This window comes from Stigmatopora nigra, chromosome 12 (genome assembly GCF_051989575.1).
Source record: "Stigmatopora nigra isolate UIUO_SnigA chromosome 12, RoL_Snig_1.1, whole genome shotgun sequence".
In the NCBI taxonomy this organism is placed as follows: Eukaryota; Metazoa; Chordata; class Actinopteri; order Syngnathiformes; family Syngnathidae; genus Stigmatopora; species Stigmatopora nigra.
In genome coordinates this window covers 3,440,115-3,464,073 of record NC_135519.1, presented here as the reverse complement: position 1 = coordinate 3,464,073, position 23,959 = coordinate 3,440,115, and the positions used below count along the sequence as shown (strand labels likewise).

Here is a 23,959-nt window from a genome sequence, read left to right as displayed (position 1 = left end):
TACTCAAACTCTGTTATTGATAAAAACTTGAAAATGTTAGATTTGAAGCAAGCACACTTTTTTTTAACAACTTGTTCCACAGGATTTGTTGAGTCAACAATCCAAACCTGGGTCACTGTTATATAATTAGATAATCCCCATTAGGCGCTGCTATTGTTCCTCTGTAAAAATGTTCATTATTCTACTGCGACTAAGTCGACTTTGATCCTGCATTCCTTTCACATTTCCTCATTGCTCCTTAGTCAATAAGACACACTTTGTGTTAAAAATAAATGCCAGTTTACACTTAGTTATGATCCACCATGGGAGGAGGATTTGTGCAGGTTTTTCTCTAAAATGTCAACCAATTAGACAACAATGTTGTGGCCTATTTATCGAAACCCCTCCTTCTGTTCTTTGTCAGGCTAATCGGGTTACATAATGCGCAGTTTATAGTGGTGAAGTACTTTCTTACATCTCAGTTTAGTACAAATAATCACATCCCACCCTCCATCTCAGTCGAAGGCAGACACAGTGGCGAACAAGGTTGTCAAGCAAAGCTCACTTTTACGGTTTTATCTTGTAAGGGCAAGAGAACCAACCTTCGGAAGGTGGGCTCGGAGCGGATCGACCATAACATGCGAGTCAAATTCAACCCGCTGGCGCTGCTGCTCGACTCGTCTCTGGAAGGAGAGTTTGACCTGGTGCAGAGAATTATTTACGAGGTAAAGGCGAAAATCCGAAATGGTGACTTTTTTCCATTTTGGATTCATTAATTTATCAATTTTCTGTTACATTTCAGGTAGACGATCCCAGCCTGCCCAACGACGAAGGCATCACTGCGCTCCATAACGCCGTGTGCGCAGGGCACACAGAGATTGTGAAGTTTCTGGTGCAGTATGGTGTTAACGTCAATGCCGCCGATAGCGATGGATGGTGAGTTTGAAGTTTTAGGACACCAGGATTGAGGACAAAGCACAGTGTCAATGATCTTTGTGACATTTCTTCTTCTTGCTTTTCCTCAGGACACCGCTTCACTGCGCTGCCTCCTGCAATAACGTTCAGGTTTGCAAGTTCCTGGTGGAGTCAGCTGCGGCTGTTTTCAACACAACGTACAGCGACATGCAGACGGCAGCCGACAAGTGCGAGGAAATGGAGGACGGCTACACTCAGTGCTCGCAGTTCCTTTACGGTGAGTTGAAAGAATATATTCAGAATTTAGATTGCTTTGTCAAATGCCTCATTTTTCACGTGTCCCTTGGTTGCCCAGGCGTCCAAGAGAAGATGGGCATCATGAATAGGGGAGTGGTTTACGCCCTGTGGGACTTTACGGGAGACAACCCCGACGAGCTGTCCTTCCGCGAGGGCGACTGCATGACAGTCATCCGTAGGGAGGATGAAAACGAGGTTGACTGGTGGTGGGCCCGCCTTGGAGACCACGAAGGCTACATTCCTCGAAATCTTCTCGGGGTAAGACATCAATTCACCTCCAGTAGCCAGTTTTTTTTATTTTATTTTTTTTAGCAATATTGATTGTATTACACGGAGTCCTCGACCTAAAACCCTTCGACTTTACGGCCCCGTCACCTTGACTGTCTTTAAATCCACTGCACCATAGTTTCTGCTTAGCTAGTGCATATTGCTTGTCTGTCTTTTTGCGCCAGTAGTGTTTTTGATTTTTGGTCCTCTTTTCCACATTATGACCCCAAAAGAATAACCACTGAAACAGTTTAACTTTATTAGAAAAAAAACAGACAGAAAAGGGATACCAGTGTATACCAAAATGAAACAATCGCATAGAAGCCCCTTCTCTTCGTGAAATGCAGTTTTGTGATAACACAGATTGACCACCCACTTGTCATCAATAATGCTAAAAGTACAATATCTTATTATTTTTTTGTTCTGTTTTAATGTATTTCTTTTTTCATATTCCCTGGAAAAAACAAAACAAACAAAAAAAATACTGAAGGTAGTTTGCTCATTGCCTACCATTGACAATAATAGGCCTTCAATCGATCTGAACCAGGGAGGATGGTAACGAATAAAGTAATGTTTATTCGCTCCCAGACCTTCCACTTCAGGTTGTTTTGACGTCAATTGACAAAATTTTAATTCATACTAGAAGGGTGAAAAAAAAACACTGGGTTGGTTGCATTATTGTCAATGGCACTGACAGAGTTAATATTTAGTTTTTAACACTAAGTTGTTTTTTTCCCTTTGCCATTTGCAGTTGTATCCAAGAATAAAGCCACGACAGAGAAGCCTTGCTTAAGGAATCCTGCGCATTTCAACATGCACACTGACACGTACACACTACTTGCAAATAGTCCTTGGATTTTGGCGTCAATTTTCAGACTACCACACAGAAGGAATCAAAAAAAATGAAGGTCCTTGGAAATTTGGAGGGATCAAACTCTGTGGAGCACACATTAAAAAGGTAATAGGACTAATTGAATTCATCTGGAAAATCTGCTGTCCAAATTAACACCAAGGCAACATTTCTCATACTTTTTGCGAGTAGTGTTTTATACACACACACTGGTTGTTACCACCCAGGAAGAGAAGGACACTGCTGCAATTAAATTTAAAAAAAAAACACTAAAGCAGAGGTGGGGGACGCAACAATGGAATACAAAATTTCTCAATTTGTTTTTTTTACCTGTATGCTATTGTTGATAAATGTAGTGAGGCCCTGAATGGACCTTTTCACCACCGTTTTCCTACCCCTGAACTCAATGAAGGATCCACTGAAGAACACTTTGTGGCCCACCTGTGGCACTTTTCTCTTATGCTAATGGATTTTTTGTCCCAGTTCCACTATTTTATTATTTTTTTAAATCACTTTTGCCAGACTTAAGCAACCGGAACTGGTTGTAAACGGAACTCTCAGTATTTAACATTTTTACATAGCTGTTAGCAACAACATGCAATTACATCATCAAAAAGGCTCGATTACTGTGACAATCTATGCCAGATGCTTGTTACTTTTTGACTTAGCCTCTTTTTTATATTTCAAAAAGAAATTAATCAGAACAGCGTACTGGCACATGAACTTTAATCTGTAAATGTGATTTTTTTGTCAAACTAGTTATTTGACAACACAGTGGTAAAAAAAAAAACAACTCCAGATTTTAATCTGGTTATGTAGGAAGAAAAAGGAGTGCACTACCAATAAACTAGATAACTCATAGGCTGCCAGTTTATTTTTGTTTTCATTTTGAGTCACTAGCTTCTCATACAATACTGACATTGTGCAGATATATTTATTTTTGTTACCACATTCCTGTATACTGTTTTAAGAAGTATAGCCTCAGATGTACTGTAGCATTTTCAACATTTATAATAAAAATAATTTGTACCACCACCCTTTTTTCCTTTCATCCAATAGCCTCAAATGTACATTCTTGATCCTATGCATAAATAAGATTATTTAAGTTTGGTCATTTTTGATCAGCATCAATGCATTAATGATTTTTTTGACAAATTAACAGCATCTCATGCTTTTTGTGTCTAATTTGCCCATATAATGAAGAGGAAATAAGAATCATTGGCTTGATGTCGTTTTATGAGGGCCTGCAGGCAGACTATTAATGCAAAGTAAAGTCCAATCTATAGTTAAGGTCCTGCATCCCTCTCGAAAGTTCGATTAGAGGTCTGCACCTTCCGGGCTTTCTCATTAAATTGGTAGACAGTCACAGTGATTTGAATGTGCTACATCAGCAAAGCAGTATTTCTTGAATCGGTAAGAGAACTACAGGTGGAATGTGCTCCAGTTGGCTTTTCATTGTAAAAAGAATTTCAAAAGTTGGGTTGAAAGGCAATGCACAAGCACATTTAGAACACCAAATAGGGTGTGTATTTGATTCATCTTTTTTTAATTAACCATTTCATGGCTGTGATCAAATTTAATCAACAACCACGTATATTAGTATTTGGGGTATATCTTGTCAATCCCGTTGTTGTGTATGGTTGAAAGCCCCTTTATCATTGTTACTTGGTCCATTCGACTTGGCCATTTAGGGTATGTTTACACCACTGGAAATCTGCATCATGTTTTCCTTGCAATCTTGGTAATAGTCGTGTCTGCAGTGTGTGGATGTCTATATTAACCAACTACAGCAGCAAAGTAAAAACTTCCTAGAATGGATGTAAGAAAGTTTCAGAATTTCTGTATGTGTTACTACTGGTGTAAACTACTGGTGTAGCTCCAGGTCATAGGTGGTAAGAAAACAAGGCTTACTGCTGCCCATACGTTTGTTTTGAAATGCCACATTGGATTTTCATGAGTACTGTAATTTAAAAAAAAATGTTTTTCATGTTCTGGTGTCCCCCAAAATGTAATTTAATTCATATGGGAAATTTTCCATTTCAGAGTAGTACTTTTGTTTTGAAATGCCAAATCATTTTATATTGGAGTCCTTCAGTTCAAGTTCTGGGGTTATCCAGTGACCCCCTAAAAAGTCGGGTTAAACCAATTGCCTGTTTTTTTAATTAATCAGATTAAAAGGTTTAAACTTAAATTAACTTAACTCTAACTATTGAGGTAAAAAAAAACTTGTTTCTTTCTGGTATAGTATCTTAATGTGAATCATTGAATTTAATGTTTTTATTATACAAGTATAATGAGATTTAAAGCTTTACCATGAAATTCACAAATAACAACAACAAATAAACTGAAAAATAAATAAGCAATAAATAAGCAATAAATAATGAAGTAGTCAAATTAGTAAGTAGACAACAACAACAAATAATGAAAATGGACATATGCGCCATCAAATGATTTCTGCAGTTCTTCAAGCGTCCTGCTGATGTCACTGCAGCCCCCTTAACTGAGATTTCACAAGACAGGTTGCACTGGTGTACCTTTCTTTTTTTTCCCCTCTCTCTCTCTCTCTCCCTTCTTTAGTCCATCCGCAACACACTCAGTCACACTGACAGTCGCACCGCGAGCGACGTCTCCGCCGGCTGTAAAAAGCAGCTATATTACCGAATGAAATCAACAGGCAAGGGGCCGCTTCAAAAAAATAGGGAAGTAAGATGTTATTGGAGGTCCAAGTGTGAGCGACGTGGGCGGATTTGGCTTGCTTTAGTGTGTTAAGAGTGCTGATCTACCGGCAGACTACTAAAAAAGGGCAAAAGTCCACTTGGAATGAGTGGCTTTTCTGCTTTTTCTTGGAACCCAACGCGATTAAGGTAAGACCAAACAACACCACCCACTTTATAATACCTTCACATAACGTCATTTGTGATACAATTCGTGCTTCAAAAGGCGTTTGTCAACATATGTTGCCTTCTACTTGACAAATCAAGAACCAGCTGGTGATCTAATCAAACTGAAGCTATTTATTAACTTACTATCATATCTCCCTAACGTGTTGGAGGGATAGAACAAAAAAAAATCATTTTAAGACACAGGTGTCAAAGTCGAGGCTAAGGGGCTGAACTCTTAACTCGGGAATAACACAAGTGGCCCAGGAAAGCCGATTAACTCTTTCAGTGCCATTGGTGATGATCGATGTCCAATGATGTTTTTTTCCCGTCCTCCTGTTGTGAAATAGGAATAAAAATTAAGTTTGTCACGCGTAGATGTCAGGCAGCCCTGTGGATGAGTGGTTAGCGTGTTGACCTCACAATGAGGGACCTGGGTTCGATCCAGGTTGGTCCACCTGTGTGGAGTTTGCATGTTCTCCCTGGGCCTGCTTGGGTTTTCTCAGGGTACTCGGGTTTTCTCCCATATTCCAAAGACATCCATGGTAGGCTAATTAGACACTCTAAATTTTCCCTTGGTATGAGTGTGAGCGGGAATAGTTGTGTGCCCTACGATTGGCTGACCACCAATTGTCAGCCTGAAGTCAGCTGGGATAGGCTACAGCACCCCCGTGACCTAAGTGAGGATAAAGCATTTCAGAAAATGAGATGAGTTACTTGTAGATGTCCAATTCTTTTGAACTGGGAAAAGTGGCAGCATGGGAATTTAAGTGTACTGCGTATACTTTGTGTTCATCATTGACTAGTTTAATGTTGGTCGGCCAAAAATGGGATTACAAATGATAAACATTTGCCTCATCTTGCACCAGATTCTGCTATCTTTTTTTTTTTTGCCTCTACATTTGTGGTTCTGGGGAAATATTACAGACAAGAAAAATGCTATGATATGAAGCTATTCATCTTCATTAAATGTCATTGTGTTCTGATTGTTTTAAGGAGAGCTCAGAATTGTACTGCAATTAAGAATGGAGTCAATGTCATAATGTCACAAACCAGCGCCACAGTTGAATGAACTCTGTGGATCAACATGAGTATGTTTGTGCTTTGTGCCCGCGGTACAATTTGTCTATTATTCTATTGGACATGTGCCGCATCCTTGTTCTCTGATACTAAACAAAGGCGCACAATTTGTCCATTTTCGACTGATGACAAAGCTCAAGAAAAAGCAAAGCAGCCCCAGCTGCGGCTGCCTTTTGTCTTTGCCACAGAAGGAAAGTTGAGTCAATGCAGACAACAAACTGCAGTTCACAAGAAAGCTTAATAAAAGGGCACAATGCCTTTGACTGTTGTATTTACTACTCTCTTAATGATGCATGCATTTTTTACAAGCTTAAAGAAAGTAGTGGCTAAAAGCACTAGCACCCCTGGTGTCATTCATGCAAATATACTGTATTCTTTGGCTTATAACTTGTATTTGTAACAAAAAAAAAGATGACTGAATAAAGGGTACGGGTTATATGCGCACAAGATTTGCTATACTCTTTTTCACCAGTAGGCAAAGTAACGCTTACTATTTGTTGGTTATTTTGGATTGGATTGGATTGGATAACTTTATTCATCCCGTATTCGGGAAATTACATTGTGGCAGGTAGCAAGAGGGTGATTAGACAGAATAAACAGCATCAATCATTAAAATCATCAAATCATTAAAACATAAAAGCCGCAAAACACAAAACGAACAAGAGTGGACAAAGCTACCGTGGCCGCCGGCTGCCGCTTAAACAGCGCCATTTGGTTGCGGTAACTGAATCGGACTCAAAAAGACATTGTAGAGTTGGACAAAAACTGGAACCCCACAGAACAGCAAAGCAAAAAGCACAAAGTACAAAGCAAATCAAAGTAAATTGAATCATCAAATCATTAAAACATAAAAGCCGCAAAACACAAAACGAACAAGAGTGGACAAAGCTACCGTGGCCGCCGGCTGCTGCTTAAACAGCGCCAATTTGGTTGCGGTAGCTGAATCGGACTCAAAAACGACCTTGTAAATTGGGCAAAAACTGGAACCACACACAGGAAGTCTTCCACGAGATGGGGAACTGCTGCAGACTGTGACCAAGGTGGAGAATACGCTCTTGCAAGCTTATTTGCACAGTTACTCAGTAGTCTGAAGCTGAAGAAAACAGCAGCAGGGCAGAAGAATAAAATATATTACTGGATGATTTAATTCATTCTGATATTGACCCTTTAATAATGTGCTTTTGAAGAATACAGTACCTCAGAAATAGCACGTGCAATGATTTTTCTCAAGATTTTCCCTTCAAAGTAAAACATTTGTACTCCCTATTAAGTCCATGAACATGGAGGTGAAAATTGTGAAGCAAGGATTTAAAGGCAATTTTAAGGGTAAAGTGTATATGCTAGTTATTACGGTACATGTTTTTGTTCCTTTTCGTTTAATCGGGCGTAAAACACAGTCCGAGAGCATGCTTTTACATCACAAACAAGATGAGAGCTGTAGGCCTTGATTAGAGTTAGTCACTCCAAAACCAGTTCATCTAGGTATACATTATTGTTACCGCAAATTATCATTTTCAAAGGTGACTAACCACCAATTATTTTGTGATTATCAAAATTATTACCTTACATATAAATAGCGTCAATTACTACTATAGTGCTTTTAAGGCAAAGAAGCAGAAAAAATTACAACGATAATCAATCTATTATCAAGGACTACAGAAATAAAAGAAAATTAACTACTGTGAATTGCAAACAATATCTCTCAAATGATTGAATGATTATTTTAATACCGAATGATTGATAGTTAGTTATCCATTATTGGTGGTAGCACTAGTAGTATTTACGCAATGATTCTTCATTTCTTGCACATAAGTAACTTCTACAGAGTTCTCAGTTTTAAAAGAATTACAATCTGTTTTAAAAAAAAAACATCATTGTCTTAATTCATGCACATTTCTGTGTTCTGTGACAGTAAAATACCAAACAGAACCAAAAAAAGTTTCTTCTTACAGTAGAAAAGTTGATTCAAATCTTTTTTGTTCTTTTTTTCCCCATAATAAATAAAACAACAATTCTTCCATTCTTCAAACCATTTTTTTCACAACGGTCACAGGGATGCTGCAGCCTTTACCAGCTAACTATGGGCACCGGGTGGCAGGGTACACCTTGAATGGAAAAAGCACAGAAATTGCACACTCCACACAGTGAGGACCAACCTTGGATCGAACCCTTGACCTTATAACTGTGAGGCCGATGCGCTAACCACCCAATCACCGGGCCATCCGCCAGTAAACAAATCATAATAAATCTTCAATTGCGGCTCAAGTCAATGCACCATTGTCCTCTCAAATATAAAGAAAGTGATGTGGTTTACTGTTGAATTTTTTCTGGCTGTGTTGCATTGTGAAAACAAAAAGATTCCCATTTAGTATGCAAGCTGCTAAAACCATCAATAGCCATGAATGAACATCAAGAGGCAAACTAATGAGAACCATGGCAGCATTTTCATTTGCTTATCCGTGATCAGAGCTTGTCGTGACTTGAAAGTGTCCCATTTTGGAGTTCATTCCAGGGCACTGTCGAAGCATCACACCAGTTCTTAGCCCCCCTGGCTCATAATTGTCAGTAGTTGAGCTTTCCTTTTTGTGCTAGTTTGAAAGCTTCCATCTTCCACATCAGGACCACTCTGGAAGATTGACGGACCAGACGCTTGAATTCACGCTGAGGCCTTGACAGCCCTTTGAGAGTGCACGAGGCAGATAAATGACTCCTGAATGGCTGCTTGGCGCACCTCCTACGCGAGCTGATAAAAGCAAAGATGAGCCTTTAAAGGAAGATGGCACCTTTTCATTACTGTTGACGGTGACTACATCATTTACATTGACTGACGTCCAATCCGTGGCCAACAATGCAACCTAACGGGTTAATCAAGCGCTACTCTGCTATATTGCTGTGTTCCTATTTGAACACGTTGACTATTTACACATGTCGACCTGTGTGCTTCAGGACTGGCTCGCACCATTATGCAAGATACTACTCAAGGTTGCCATGCCAAAATACCTGATAAAATTATTAGATTTTGTTGGATAAGCCAAGAAGCGAAGACATCAGCATGTTTTTGCCTTTTTACATTTTTTTTTTTGGTGGCAGTGGTCATCCTTTTATGAATGTTGGTAAAGCACATTTATAGATTATTAATCATTTATTTCCATTATTTTAGCATTCCTCTTGTGCTGCAGTGCTTTTTAAACGACCCAAAGATCCTGGTCATCTAGTATGGTTTTTCGGCCTTGTCATTTAGATGCAATGATTTCTTCAGATTCTCTGAATCTTTTGATGACATCATGGTCTGTCTGTAGATGATGACACGGGCAAACCCGGGTATTACGTCTCCCATATTGATGGCCGTGGAGAGAACGATTTCAGCGGCGCAGAGCACAATTCTACATGCTTTATTTGTTTTAAGACATTATGGAATCATTTCCTTATCATTTTCTCATTTTTGTGTCAATCCTCACATTTAAAGGGGGTTAGTTGGTAGTTGTACTAGGACTGTGGAACAAATTAAAGAATTTACATATAAAATACGACTACTTACGAAATTTTCAAGTTACGAAAAAAGTTCTGGAACCAAATAATTTCGAAATTAGAGGAACGACTGTGTGTGTAACACAGTGTCGCAACTTCAATTGCATAGGGGGATGTAGTTGTGAAAGTCTGTGTCTGCATGAGTGTGTTATCCTTATGTAGAAGTACAATTATTTTATTAGTTTTTGCCTGCTTGGTCACAATTCATTCATTCAGCTAGCTACGGGCACCATGTGGGAGGTGGGGGCGTGTTCACGCTGAACTGGTGGCCAGCAATCACAAGGCACAAGGAGACAAAAAAACAACCATTTGCGTTCACATTCATACCTAGGGGTTATTTGAAGTCTCCATGACTGTGTTATAGTAATATTGATAAGTACAATTATTTAATCCAATTTTGGCTAGTTGCCTATATAGTAGATTGCATATACATTTCTTTGATTGGGGAAAAAGGTTTTCAAAACCTGCTTGCGTTGTAAGCATGCACGCTTGGTGAAATAAACTCATACCTCAATGTACACATTGACAGTGTTTTCCCATATTTAAGTGTCCATATTCAAAGTTTGTACATTTTTTTTACAATGACAAACAATATTGTATCATTGATTTGAGGCAATAAGAATGTCATTAGCTCCCTTATTTCCCATTGACGCCAAAAGATGTCCAATCCATTTGGGAAATGACTATTCGCTGTCTCCTAGTTCAAATGAATTGCCGCACAGCTATTGCGGTCAATGGCAGCCAATGAAAATAATTGTCATATCCCTGTTTTTTGTTACCCTCTTCTAGGTCCCTGGCCTGTGTGTGAACATGTTTGTGTGATCTCATTGGATTCGTGCGGAGATGAAGGTGGGCCGCTGGCCATCATTGCGGTTCCTGCTGCTTTTGAGCGTGGGTGTGTGTGTGGCAGCCGCCTACCCATTCAGACCACCGCCGGACCTTGACGTGACACCACGCGTCACTATTTTACACAGCAGTAAGCCTTTTTTCTCAATCTTTCACATTAGGAGCATCTTGTTCTATCCAAAAGAGCAAGGCAGAGGTATTGATCAAAAACAAAAGAATTTAAATAATGTTTTTATTCATTAATCATTGGTGGCCGTTGAGGGAATGTAAATAGAGCACTTAGAATATTTACCAACACTGCTCACTATAATATGAAAAGCATGATTTGTCCTTTTTTTCATTTTTACTGGTCTGAAAATATGAGTATCTTAACAAAAATTTTATTAATTTATTATTACGACTTAAGAAATTAAAAATAAAAGTCTGAATCCCAACCTGTAACATGGAGCAGACGTTCCCTCAAATTGTGTTTGAGTGGGAGAGATTGGACAAATGAATCAAATGAAACAATAATGTGACATTTAAGCAAAGAGTCAAAGTCGTCCTATTCAGAAACCCCGCCGAGACTGCATCGCTTCTTTAAGGGAGGTTCTGTCACCGTGACAACTGTTCTCAATGTTGACTACATCTGTGCAGATACATTGTTTTATCTACTAATTTTCATCATTGTTGTCACCCCATTGATATACTTATATCTTAAATCATCGCCATTGATGAGAATTGATTTCCATTCCATTTGGCTCTCCAAGTCACAATGGATTACTATGACACCAAATGATATTGATCCAAATATTTAATTGCACAAAATATACAGATGTAGCTAGGACTTTCATGGTAAAATGACAAATAGATAATCCAATTAATAAACACCTATTTTGACATTCCATTTGGCTGCAAAAATTGCCTTGATTTCTTTTATATGCGTCTTGACAATAAATATTCTTATTTATTTTAGGTTAATTGGGGTGCTGGATCTTATTTCAGCAAATTATGGGTAGTAGGTGGGATAGACCCTGATTCGATTTTCAGCTAATCGCAGGGCACAACAAGACACACAACCACTCATGGACAAACTCACAACAAGGGCCAATTAGGACTTTTCAACCAGGGTACAATGTATGTTTTTTGGTATGGAGGAGGAAACCAGAGTACCCGTAAAAAAAAACAACATAGGCACAGCGAGACCCTGCAAATTCCACATTCATTAATCATAACTAGAATTCATACTTAAGACGTGATGCATTATGTGGTGTAGTTTCCAATTTTCCAAAAAGAGATTTTAAGTGCGACTTATAGTCTGAATAATACGGTAATTGTATCTAATGTTCCGGAAGTCTCACACAGCGACCTGCTAATTCACTCTTTTCTCCCGCGGAGAAGGTCTCGGTGCACACTCAAGGGGTAGGATTGAAAGGCAGCATGGAGGGAAAGGTGGGAGGAAGCCGCTTTTGGGCAAGTCAGAGGTGACTGTAATTAAAGTTGTGAAAGTTGAGTCCAGTTGGAGTAGGAACTAGATTTGGAGAAAGTCAGATCGAGTGCTTATTTGACTTAACTAAGTCAGATGTCAAGTTGAAGTGCAGCTGCATGTTCAGTCAAATGAATCAGACATAAATCGCAGTCAATAACAGCAATTCAGTTTAAAAAAAAAAAAAATAATAACAAGTTTGCTACTTTTCAATAATCCAATAAAGTTTGAATTTCATGACTTGTTACCTCAATGTAAAAAAAAAACTTTTAGAACTTGGTTCATGAAGGTATTAAATTAGCCAACAATATTAAGTGTATAGTAAAATAGTAAAATAAAGTCAAAGGCCATTTTCAGTGGTGCCTCTTTTTTCAAGCCAGTGAGAATTCGTGATCATAATTATAGGCTGGTCATATGCTGACAAAGGCAGAGTGGGTCTATGAAGAGATGTTTGTTTAAATAGTTTAAATACTCATGAATTGATGAATGTTATTTCATGGTTCATTGAGACAGTGCTTATTTAGTATCACAACAAATTATTTTTCTCAAAAGCCCTAATAGACTTTGAACATGCACAAACTATTACTTCACTTGCTTCAATTCCGATACCTGGTTGTGTAATACGGATATTATGGATAATATTGTGGCAATACAGTATTCCCTCGATTTTCGTGGTTTATCCGATCCATAAACATCCGTATTAAGTGAATTTCCGTGAAGGAGGAATCATACATATATCTAGACCTGGGTGATAAAATGATAACGATAATTATAGTCCAATATTTTTTGTCAAAAATAATAGTAAAAACGTTCAATAAAATCACATTTTCTGTTGGAGGTTGTGGTTTAGTTATCTTTTTCATGCACGCAATACAAACCTGTGCGCATCACTTCAAATTATAGCATATATTTTGCTGTCACGTATAGGCTGCGGATATTGTCAACTGAAAATTTAATTTCACTTTCCATTTAGAGTGCAGTGACGTATATTTCTTAGCCAGGCTGACGCTTTAATGGTGGCAAAAATTGAATAGAGAGGAATATAATGCAGACTTTCAAAAGGGTTTGCTTTTCTATTCCGTCATTGTACGCTCAGTGAGTCCAAGGATTAATACATATACACACAGTAGCCAAACTCATTGAATGACATGGATGAATGAGTTAATTTATTAGAGGCTTCTTTTATTTAATGTCCGGTTAGAATTAAAAACTATATGAAAGCCATTCTTGCCAGTAAACTTGGCTCTCTGCTGCTGATAGTAATATTGTCGTCAATGGGAACCAATAATAAAAAAGAAACTTTTTTTTTTTATTCTCATTTTTTTGGGTGGTGAACTATTGTCTCATTACTTCAGATGTTCAAGGCCTCAAGCGTTTCGCCTCACCAGTAGCAGTCAATTACAGCACTTTGCTTCTGGAGGCTGACAGTCGCCGTCTCTTTGTCGGCGCCCGCGAGGCCGCGTTCGCCTTGGACGCCACAGACATCGAGGCCGTCCCTGCCCTCAATGTGAGTTTGGCTCATTGTGTTATATCTTTCCAATTTTAACTCCTGTTTTTAATCTTACTGTACGTTATATTACATCAGATCGTGTGGGAGGCCTCCCCCGAGCAAAAGCGGCAATGTCTTCTTAAGGGAAAAGACAACAAGGTGGCTGTTGCTCCTTTTCTCATCATATTGTGTTTTATTACCTCACTAAATGTTCTTTTATTTCTACTCTCACGCCAGACTGAGTGTTTCAATCACATTCGCCTCCTGCAAAGGTTCAACGCCACACACCTCTACATGTGCGGGACCTACGCCTTCAGTCCTCTGTGCGCTTATATAGTATGTTTCATCCATTCTTATGACTTCAACTACTGAAGAAATAACTCAAAGTTTAAAGCCAGTATTTGCAACACTCCCCATTGAGAATTCCGAATATATGTATAAATAATTTTAAACATTTTTCATAAAACATAATTATTAATCATGCAATATAAATTATTCAAGGCTGGCTTCATATTCGTCACCAACAATATAAAAACGTGTCACATTTGTCTCGATGGGTCATACCTGGATGAATATTTTCAAGAGGGAGCAGCATTAAATTTTTTGATTGAGATTGCGGGTTGTACTAATGAAAACTGGAACTTGTTTACAGTATTAATTAGCTTTCATGAGTTAATTGCACCTAATTTCCCTGCAAAAATGCAACCAAATATTATTTACTGATTTAGTTACAACTCAAATATTTATACCAATTCCTTTTTAAGGCTGGTTTTGGACTGATTTAGACTACAATGTAAAAAAAAAAGTCAGATTTTTACATCCATATGTTAGGCCTGCAAGTTTGTTTATTTTGATTTCCAATTTAAATATACATTTATATACCATTGTGGGAATGTGGGTTTTTTTTCAGTTTTTAATTTCAGTCAACAGATATATCTATAATCACTTTAACTAGGTAAATGGCTTGACCTTGGACTTCTACAAACTAATATTCAGCAGCCTACGTCCTTGTTGAAAACCCAGAATGGCTGACCAATATGAGAGAAAGTCTCCGTTGTTTTCTATGTCACAATTTTCCTGATTATATTCATTTGAAGTGAATGCCACGCCGACCTTGAGTTTCCCCGAGCTTGCACAGAATCTTATCTAAGCCACACTTCAGCCTTCAGACAAACAAGGCCACACCATAGGTGTCTGGTTGCTACGGCAACACAAATCTTTGACAACGCTGAGTTCTGGAGTGCAAGGCTTTCATACTTACCGTTTTTTTCTGTTACAGGAGGCTGAAGAATTCTGGATGTCCCGACCCGAAGAAGGTCGAGACAAATGCCCTTATGACCCCACGACGGGATACACTGGCCTCATCGTTGGTAGGGGCCCTCGACACGCACCTAGTGCTCACTATGCAAAAAAAAAATGTCCTGTTATCCCTCAACACTTGATTTTATCTGTCAGACCAGGAGCTCTTTACTGCTTCCCAGTACGAGTTTCGAAGTTTCCCGGACATCCGCCGCTACACTCCGATCCTCACGACTGAGTCTGCCCCAACTCGGTGGTTAAATGGTGGGTCGACCAAATTTTCTAAAAAATTTGGGGAATAAAAGCTTTAGGGGAATCTAAGCTTTAGGGGAATCTAAGCTTTAAGTGTCTTAAACATAATCAATTTGTTGCCTTCGCTGTTTTTCTGAATAACTGAATTATAATTAGAGCTGACAATGTTAAAGCATTAACTTTTGTTCACAGAAAGCACTAAGGAGAACTTAAATAGACCTACATTTATTATTTTCCTTAAATAATTGTAATTTGGTTACACAGAGTTCATGGATGAACTGCTTGAGAAATCCAGATGATTTAAGACAACAAGACCCATAGATGCTAAAATGTATAATGCAAAAAAAGATGGCAAATGGAGTAGACAATCTCTTGCCTTTGAAAGTTATTTTAGATATTTTGAAGGTGACGATGCCATCAAACAGCAGTTCATAGCAACCGCTAACGTTGCAAAACTTAGCTCTCATAAAATAGCTTTTGACAAGGGGTTTTCTCGGAAGTGTGAATTGTCGTGTTTGGATATACGTACTTCTAAGCCAGACTCATTTAATGAGATTCGTCTTTGGTGAAAGTTGCCTTAATTCCCTCCAAACCACGGCCAAGTACAAAGCAGTCGACCCCTTATGAATCCTCTTCCGATGATATTTCACTTCAATTATTTCTACATTGGTGAAAACAAAAAACTTGCACCAACTCAAACATGGCTACTTGCTGCTTGCCATCTGTCCACATTTGCCACCATCACGTGACACGCCATGAACCCAACCAACGTGTTCCTCCTATAAAGTCCAGCAGCTTTTTATGCCTCTATCAATTGTGGTTTTAATAAATAATCAAATAAATAATATAAAACCAAGAATCTTATATTTCCCCAAGTCCAATTTGAATTACTTTCACTCACATTATTATGGATTTTGCTAAGTAGTATATGGTTGATGAAATTTATCATCATTAATGAAATGGCACACATCTTATAATTTGACTATATTTACCAGTATGTTTTCAAATTTCACTGGTTAGGTTGTCATAATTGTATTTTATTAATTTAAAAATATTATTTTATCACTATAATAAAGTGGTTACATTCAAATTGAACCTGGAATTTAACCTTTAAATGTGATTTTTGATGATTAAAGGACTCGAATTCTAAATTATGCATCCAAATTTAAGGAACTACATTTCTTCCTATAATTGATCAATTTTCATGGTCAATAACCATCTTTTAATTTGAATATTCAAATGACTAGTGAATACTAGTACTAGTAGTAAAGCAAATGTAAAAAAGACAGAATACCTGTTTTATTACAACTGAGTAAATAATTGAATCACAAAAGACATTAATTGTCAATAAAATAATTGAAAAATAGAGAATAATTATTTTAATTATTTAAATCAACTTTTGTTTGTTGTACTGCTGTTCCAGATGCACACTTTGTGGGTTCGACATTGGTGAGGGATACCCACAGCGTAGTGGGCGATGACGACAAGATCTACTTCTTCTTTAACGAGGGTGGAGCCCAGCAGCGGAGCGCCGCCTCTGGTGCCCGCAGCAGGGTGGCTCGGGTGGCCCGTATCTGTAAGGTGAGCCTGGCCTCAGTTGTCGATGCCAACTTGGCGGTCCTTAAAACTAGAACAGAAGGGGCCACAGAAGGCATTTGGACAATTGACCTTTGGCAAAAGCCCCGTGTTTTAAGTGACTTGTTTTGGAGCAATACTCACCACTGGGATGCCCTAGTTTTTGTTATTTTATGTAAATATTATTAAAAATTCTTCCTTAATTTAGTTAAATTGTTTTTGGCTTTTTTTTGTCGTCGGCCGTCCGGTGGAGCGAGTGTTTAGCGCGTTGGCCTCACAGCTCTGGGGTCCTGCTCCAGCACCCCCTGCGACCCTAATGAGGATAAAGCGGTTCATAAAATGAGATGAAATTTTTTTTTTGTAACTCTTCTTCCATCAGGGTGACCAAGGAGGCCTCCTGACACTTCAGAGGCGCTGGACATCATTCCTCAAGGTGCGACTGGCTTGCTCTCTGCCCGAGTACGACTTTTACTTCAACGAGCTTCGTAGCATCTACGTCGCGCCAGGCAACGCCACACGGGACATGCTCTTCTACGGCATCTTTGGCCTGGGATGGTGAGTTGAAAAATGCAGATTTCATTTAATACCATTGATGGATTAATTTTACTGACTAGACATCTATGCCCCCCAATGGCACGTTTTTTCCTTTAATCTTTCTTATTTTCCTTTTTTTAATGCATTGATCATCTACTTTTGCGGTCACCTCGGTAACGGCTGGCCCCTTCGCTTTCATTCACTGTGTGTTTCAAAAATTTTGGAAATTTTCAGGAAGAGCATTAAGGCGTCTGCATTGTGTCGCTTCTCGTTGTCTGACATCCAAGACGCCTTTCAAGGACCTTACATGGAGAAGCAAGAATCAGGCTCTAACTGGAAGGAGTATACTGGAAAAATTCCTGAACCAAGACCTGGAACGGTAAAAACACACGCATGAATGTATACAGTAGTGCACTGACTTGTAAATGAAGTTTTTGAGAAAGGCAATTTGTGCTGATATCATCATTAATTATCCATTTTCACTTTTAATACTTGTACTAATACTGAAGCTAGGAGCTATAATATAATTAGGTTTTATATTTCTTTTTAATAAGTACTGTTATTACTCATGATAGCGGCCCTTTTAACGAGTGGCCGCTTAAGATATTTTAATGATTTATGGCTATATTAAAAAAAATATTTTCATTTATATAGTTGCAAGCCAAAATTTGAGGTACAAACCTTTTTGTGAAAAGGGGTTTGTAATATTTTTTAAATAAAATATGTGAGCTGGGATGTCAAAATCACAATCAATTACAGTGTAAATGTTACAGTCTACAAATAATGATATGATATTATGCAGTACTATTTTAACAACTTGATTTTTATTTAGTTTTGCTGCCTGCCACCCTGTCCTAGTCAAATTTGGATTAGACGTCTAGCACTATCAATAACCGCCGATGATGTAAAGGAATTTTAAAAAATCATGGCATTTCATCAATACTCATTATTTTATATGTTAATTCTTTCACTTTGAGTTGCTCACCTCAAGTTCGGCTATAAACTTTGAACCGTACAAACCTTGGGCCCAGCCAAAATGCAATGTTTGGTTTTTTTCACATTGCAATTTTTGCTTAATTCTGTAATTTGAAACATACCTACATTTGAGCAAACATCGTTTAATCATGGGACATACTGGTCTGAGTGGTGTTAAGTACAGAAGTTGACTATCTCGGAAATCCAGCGTGCGGCACACTTGCTCATACGCCTTTCTCCATCTACCCAGTGGTAAACATAGTGAACATAGTTTTTATGTTGGCCTCTGCCCGAATCTCAAATAGACATTCACGTTGCCCGAATCTCAAATAGACATTCACGTTGAAGCCCGACTCATGTTGCCCGACGTTCTGCCAACCGCAGACTGTGATGTTAACCAAAAAAAAAAAAACACCAAGAAGGCTTAATTTTTGGTGCCAATCAACTCATTTGGAGAATTTTTTTTCCTTCCTTTTAGTGCATTACAAACGACACGAGATCGCGAGGCATCAACGTGTCCACCTCGCTGCCCAACGATGTGCTCAACTTTGTCCGAAGACACCCACTCATGTCCCAACAGGTCCAGGCATTCGACCGTCACCCCCTGCTGTTCAGGAGGACCACGGATTACACACACATGGCTGTGATTGCCGTGCCAGGCTTGGATGGACTGCAATATGACGTGTTATACATGGGAACAGGTGGGGATGCTGCTTGTCGTTTTTACAATCAAACCTTCACTGTCAATAGATACACAGGAAATTCATATTTTGATTGATTAGATGAAGGCTGGTTGCACAAGGCGGTCCTCGTGGGAGCTCAGCTGCACATTATTGAGGAGTTGCAGCTGTTTGAAGAAGCGCAGAGTGTGGACAACGTGCTCATTTCTGTCCAACAGGTTTAACTACCACACACGCACACACACACACATGAACGCACACTTGTACATATGTCACAGTGTTTGTTATATGGCCGTCGTACTACAGATGAGCGTGTACGTGGGCTCGCCTTCAGGCGTGCTGCAGCTGCCCCTCTCCGACTGCGGCAGGTACGCCTCCTGCTACGACTGCGTTTTGTCCAGGGATCCGCACTGCGCTTGGAGCGGCAACTGCTGCGTGGATGTCGCACACTACACAGATAAGTGAGTTAGGCCGCACCAGAGAGTGACTGAGACTTTTGTGTGCATTCCAAGAATGATGACATCATCCCTCTGTTGGGAGATACAACAGCCTGCTAAAAGTAAACAAAAAGTGTGCACAGTGTTCCAACTCCTCATGGCAATATAGGCCTAAAATGGAGAGGTCACTGTGTGCACCATGTTACATTGTCAGAGGGGTCGTGTACGCCAAATACCACTTTGTGTACACAGCGACCTTTACTTTGCCAAAAGCTGAACTTCACGTACCCTGAACAACCTCCAATTCCCATAATGTAAAAATAAGTAATATATCGACTTTAATCTATAGCTTCATTCTTGTTATGTTGCCACTTTAATCACCTAATATTTGGACTATTCTTGTAGTCCTCATAGTGACCGCGGGGGTGCTGGAGCCAATCCCAGCCAATCCCCAGAGGCAGGGGACAACACACTGAATCGGTGACCTGCCGATGCCAGGGCACAAGGAGACAGACAACCATTCAAGCTCACTCTCATACCTAAGGGCAATTTAAAGGGTCCAATCAACCTACCGTGCATGTTGTTTTGGAATATGGCAGGAATTCGGAGTACCTGGAAAAAACCCACGCAGGCAACATGCAAACTTGAACCCAGGACCCCAGAGCTCAAACTCAGTTTCAGCAAAATTGGGCACATTCTTAAATCGTCATATTTTCATTTATTTTAATTATTAGAAAGCAATCAACAAATTCTTAAACTCCATTTCTCAAAGTGCTTTGCATTGTTGCAGCATATCCACAATGCCTGTCACGTGTAGTAGTAAAAAGATTTGGCTGGTTAACCTGCAGTTCAACGGAATATTTTACAACTTATCACAGTAGTGAAACCAAACATTGATGGGTTTGTAGACGCACCTTTTTTACTGTTACAGCAATGTTAAGGATTAACTACCGGACATCTCGGAGCCCTTTTGTTGTCAAGCTTCACTAATACGCAAAGTAAAACTAAACTGCTAAATATCCTCACAAAAAAATCCTGTGTTGCCGCTGACAGAGACGCATAACAGCAGATTCAATGCATACATAATGAGACATAAATCCAGAGAATTGAGAATTCTTGCAAAATATATGCGTTGCTGTTGTTGTCACAAGCAACAGAAGAGTTCCAAAAATCATGTGAACACAGCCTGGCTCTATTGAATAAATTAATCAATGTGTGAAGACTGTCACAAAATAATTTTGTTTTTCCTGCTCGCATAATCTGTGCAAACAACAGTGTGCAAGTAATGTGACCTCATTGGCAATTTTCTACTTGGACTGGGTTATTATACAGTAATCCCTCGAATATCGCGGTTAATGTAGACCAGACATGGCCGCGATAATTAAAAAATTGCAAACTAGTATTATCACTTTTTTTCTTCAGTACTGAATCCTATTAGCAGGAGAGGTTTTAGCGTGGATTTTCACATCATGAACTTGATTTTTTTTTAAATATACATGTTTTTATAATTAAGGGCAGAACAAAATTGCAAAAAAGTGAATTTGCGATAATCAAGGGAAGACTTGTTCCAAATAGATTGGACTTTTATCTTCGACAGTGGCTCCAAATTATTATTAAACAAGTTTAATCCTTAGTGCACTCATTATTTCTTACCTGCAGAATGTCGTTAATCCAAGACATCCAACAAGGCAACAGAGGGTGTGACAACACACAAGACGGTGGGTGCAATCCTACAATAGTTGGCTCTTGTGTTGGAAACCCTTGAAATGTCATCTGAAATTGCATTTTTTTCCCTCATCCTCTCAGTTGTGCCTACGCGCAGTCGCTCGGTACGAGTGGGTGATGACGTCCTCCTGCAGTGCGAGCTGAGCTCCAATCTGGCTGCGCCCACGTGGACCCTCGATGACTGGGAGTTACATGGTTACGGCCTGATCTCCGGTTTCCGGATTGGCACCGACGGGCTTCTGCTAATCGGGGCGCGTCTAGACCAAAGCGGGCATTACGCCTGCTACGCCGTGGAGAACCATGTTCGGGTAGCCGTGGTGGCTTACAATGTCACCGTGGCTCCTGAGCCGATTCCGCCGCCCACGGAAGAACCTAGGCACCACTCCACTGCCATGCCTCAACCCGTTCCCTCCGAGGGGGCCCCAGCGGTCGCCCCTCGGAAACCCCAGTCAGAGTTTCTCTCCACCAAAAACATGGAGGCTTTGTATCTATCCCTCATCACCATTTTAGGAAGCTTGTGCGTAGTTCTCACCGTGGTTCTGTTCTACCTCGGTTTTTGCCTGCGTGTGGGAAACCAAGGAAAGTACTCGCTACGCAGCGCGGCCGCCGCCTACCCGCCCAAAAAGCGAAACCGCCAAAAAAAGCAACGGCATTCAGCCCACTTGGAGCTGAAAACCATTTCCAGCAATGGCCACGGCGTCTGCAATGGCGTCAACTCTGGGGGCTTCCTCCAGATCGTCCCGGGCGAGGCTTGCACTTTTACTAACGCGGAGTCGGCCGCACCTCCGCCAGCGCCGCCCCTGCCCACTGCGCCGGACCGTGATTTCCACGGCGGGCTTTCGGCCACCTTGCCCAGCGTCCTGCGGCGCATGAACGGCAACAGCTATGTGTTGCTCGCCCAGAACGATGCCGATAGCATGGCACCGCTTTGTCCATCCTTCTCAGATGAGCTCACCAAGATGTTGGAAAAGCGCAAACGCACTCAGCTGATGCCCCGGCCGGACGAAAGCTCCGTTTAGGCTAAGCTTAAAAGGGCAAAAATGTGAGATGGAGGGGAAAACAATCTTTCTACCTCACTTCATTTGTGACCGAGGATCACTTTACAGGCATGAGGAGTTGCCAAGTTGAAAATTTACCATTGAAGTCCAGTGAGGAAAAGCTGGGATTCCATCATCCGGTCAAATGTGTTGGTACCTTTCCGTTCATGAACGATAAACCCACTGTGATCACTTCACTACAGCTGCCACATACGCTTTTTCTTAGTTTTTTGTTTTGTTTTTTTCTATCAATGAATCGGATATATAAATCAGGTGTTCAGCTATTGTTATATTACTGTCAATGTTCTAGTGATAAAGCATATATCTCATTTTGATTCGCTATACAGATAATTATATATGCTTTCAAACATTGAAATTGAAAACACCTGTTATCGGCCAAAGAGTTAACGTTTGTAAAGTCACGAGATATTTATAAAGCAAAAAAATAAAATCCAAAATTCCCAGAGGAAATTACACATGGGCCACACCTATTTTCCAATGTATTTGTTTAAATTCCTTTTTTATTAATTGATTAAATTTTCTTAGAAATTAGATTTATTTTATTCCTCTTTTCATTAGTTTTTAATTGTTTTTTAATTTATTTCTATTTAATTTTTCTAATTGATAATTTATTTAAAAAATATTACATATGTGTGGATATATATGTATGTGTGTGTATATACTATATATGTGTGCGTATATATGCATATATATGTAATATGCAAGTATTTGCGGTGAATGACCGATATATCAGCTGGCCAATATTTGGCAATTTGACGTATATCGGTATCGGCCCTTTTTTACTCCAACCAGCCGATATGAAGAAATTAATTCAAAACTGGGTTTTTTCTGCTCAAATGCAGTCACGCTGTTCTAACATAAACAACTAGCCGCTTGTTAATTCTCGAGCTTTGATGTTATTGCCACTGCTATTCTTAAATTTGCAGCACTCTTTATTGGTAATAATCACACACAAGACACACCAGCACCAACAAAAATTTAATCCCTTAATCCTAGGTTGCCTTGCTGCCATCCAAATAAAGTTGAAGTTGTACATTCAATAACATACATTAACAAAAGTTGCGAGAATGCTAAAAATATATTCAAATAAATATAGAGGTACCTACACATTCACACACATACACATGCACACACATACACATATCTAATATATTATTTCATTAAGTTAAATGAGGGCTTGCATTATTAAAAAAAATACACCAATTTTTTTACATGGATATAAATCCTCTAATTATGAATAATCGGTATCGGTTCTGAAAAATCCATATCGGTCAATCACTAATGTATTGATAATATTAAAAACTAATGTACTACATTTGGATGACAGATGCAAAATATGGTCCAATGGCCACAAGTTTGACTCCCTTATCCTTGATGAAACCAATAATAATGAAAATCATAATTCATTCATGAAAGTCTTAAATATGTATGCTCAGTGTTCTTCTTTTTATCTTTTTTTTATATAAAGTTAAATTTTTAAATACTGTTTTAATAAGTTTTTTTTCATTTTGTTTATGCAATTGTATGTGTAGTTATTTTTCCTTTTTTTCTGTTTCATTTATAAAACTTTATTTATTATTGAAATTGAAGAATATCAGAATATTACTTTAGCAGCAGCCCATGAGTTAAGAGCCTCAATGAATGAGCATTTGGACAAATAGTCGTTGATGAACTTGATCATCGATTAGTTGTCAATTAGTCGTAAAACCATGGCAACCTTAGTGATCGCGCCAATAACTTATGATCAACTCATTTTTAAACATTTTTTTTGGTGGGTGTGCTTTTATGAAAAGTGACTTTACTACTAACATTTTAGCGCATGTTTGTAT

At 39.1% G+C, this 23,959-nt stretch overlaps 2 protein-coding genes across 2 annotated transcripts in view; both read left to right on the top strand.

The window, feature by feature from the left end:
* Positions 1-3,343, top strand: part of LOC144205656 (apoptosis-stimulating of p53 protein 2-like) — a 28,494-nt gene extending 25,151 nt beyond the window's left edge. Inside the window, exons 16-20 of the mRNA XM_077730169.1 lie at positions 567-704; positions 782-915; positions 1,005-1,171; positions 1,250-1,449; positions 2,210-3,343. Coding sequence (XP_077586295.1) covers positions 567-704; positions 782-915; positions 1,005-1,171; positions 1,250-1,449; positions 2,210-2,251 — 681 coding nt within the window. The 3' untranslated portion in view covers positions 2,252-3,343. The remainder of the gene's footprint in view (positions 1-566; positions 705-781; positions 916-1,004; positions 1,172-1,249; positions 1,450-2,209) is intronic.
* Positions 3,344-4,869: 1,526 nt separating this feature from the next.
* On the top strand, positions 4,870-23,093 carry LOC144205719 (semaphorin-4G-like). The gene is made up of 15 exons (XM_077730278.1): positions 4,870-5,172; positions 10,585-10,771; positions 13,462-13,613; positions 13,692-13,754; positions 13,833-13,931; positions 14,875-14,965; positions 15,051-15,158; positions 16,570-16,727; positions 17,101-17,276; positions 17,490-17,634; positions 18,709-18,931; positions 19,013-19,128; positions 19,217-19,371; positions 21,007-21,065; positions 21,154-23,093. Exons 2-15 carry the CDS (start codon positions 10,639-10,641, stop codon positions 22,089-22,091), a joined length of 2,616 nt encoding a protein of 871 aa, XP_077586404.1. The 5' UTR covers positions 4,870-5,172; positions 10,585-10,638; the 3' UTR covers positions 22,092-23,093.
* The last annotated feature ends 866 nt before the right edge of the window (positions 23,094-23,959 follow it).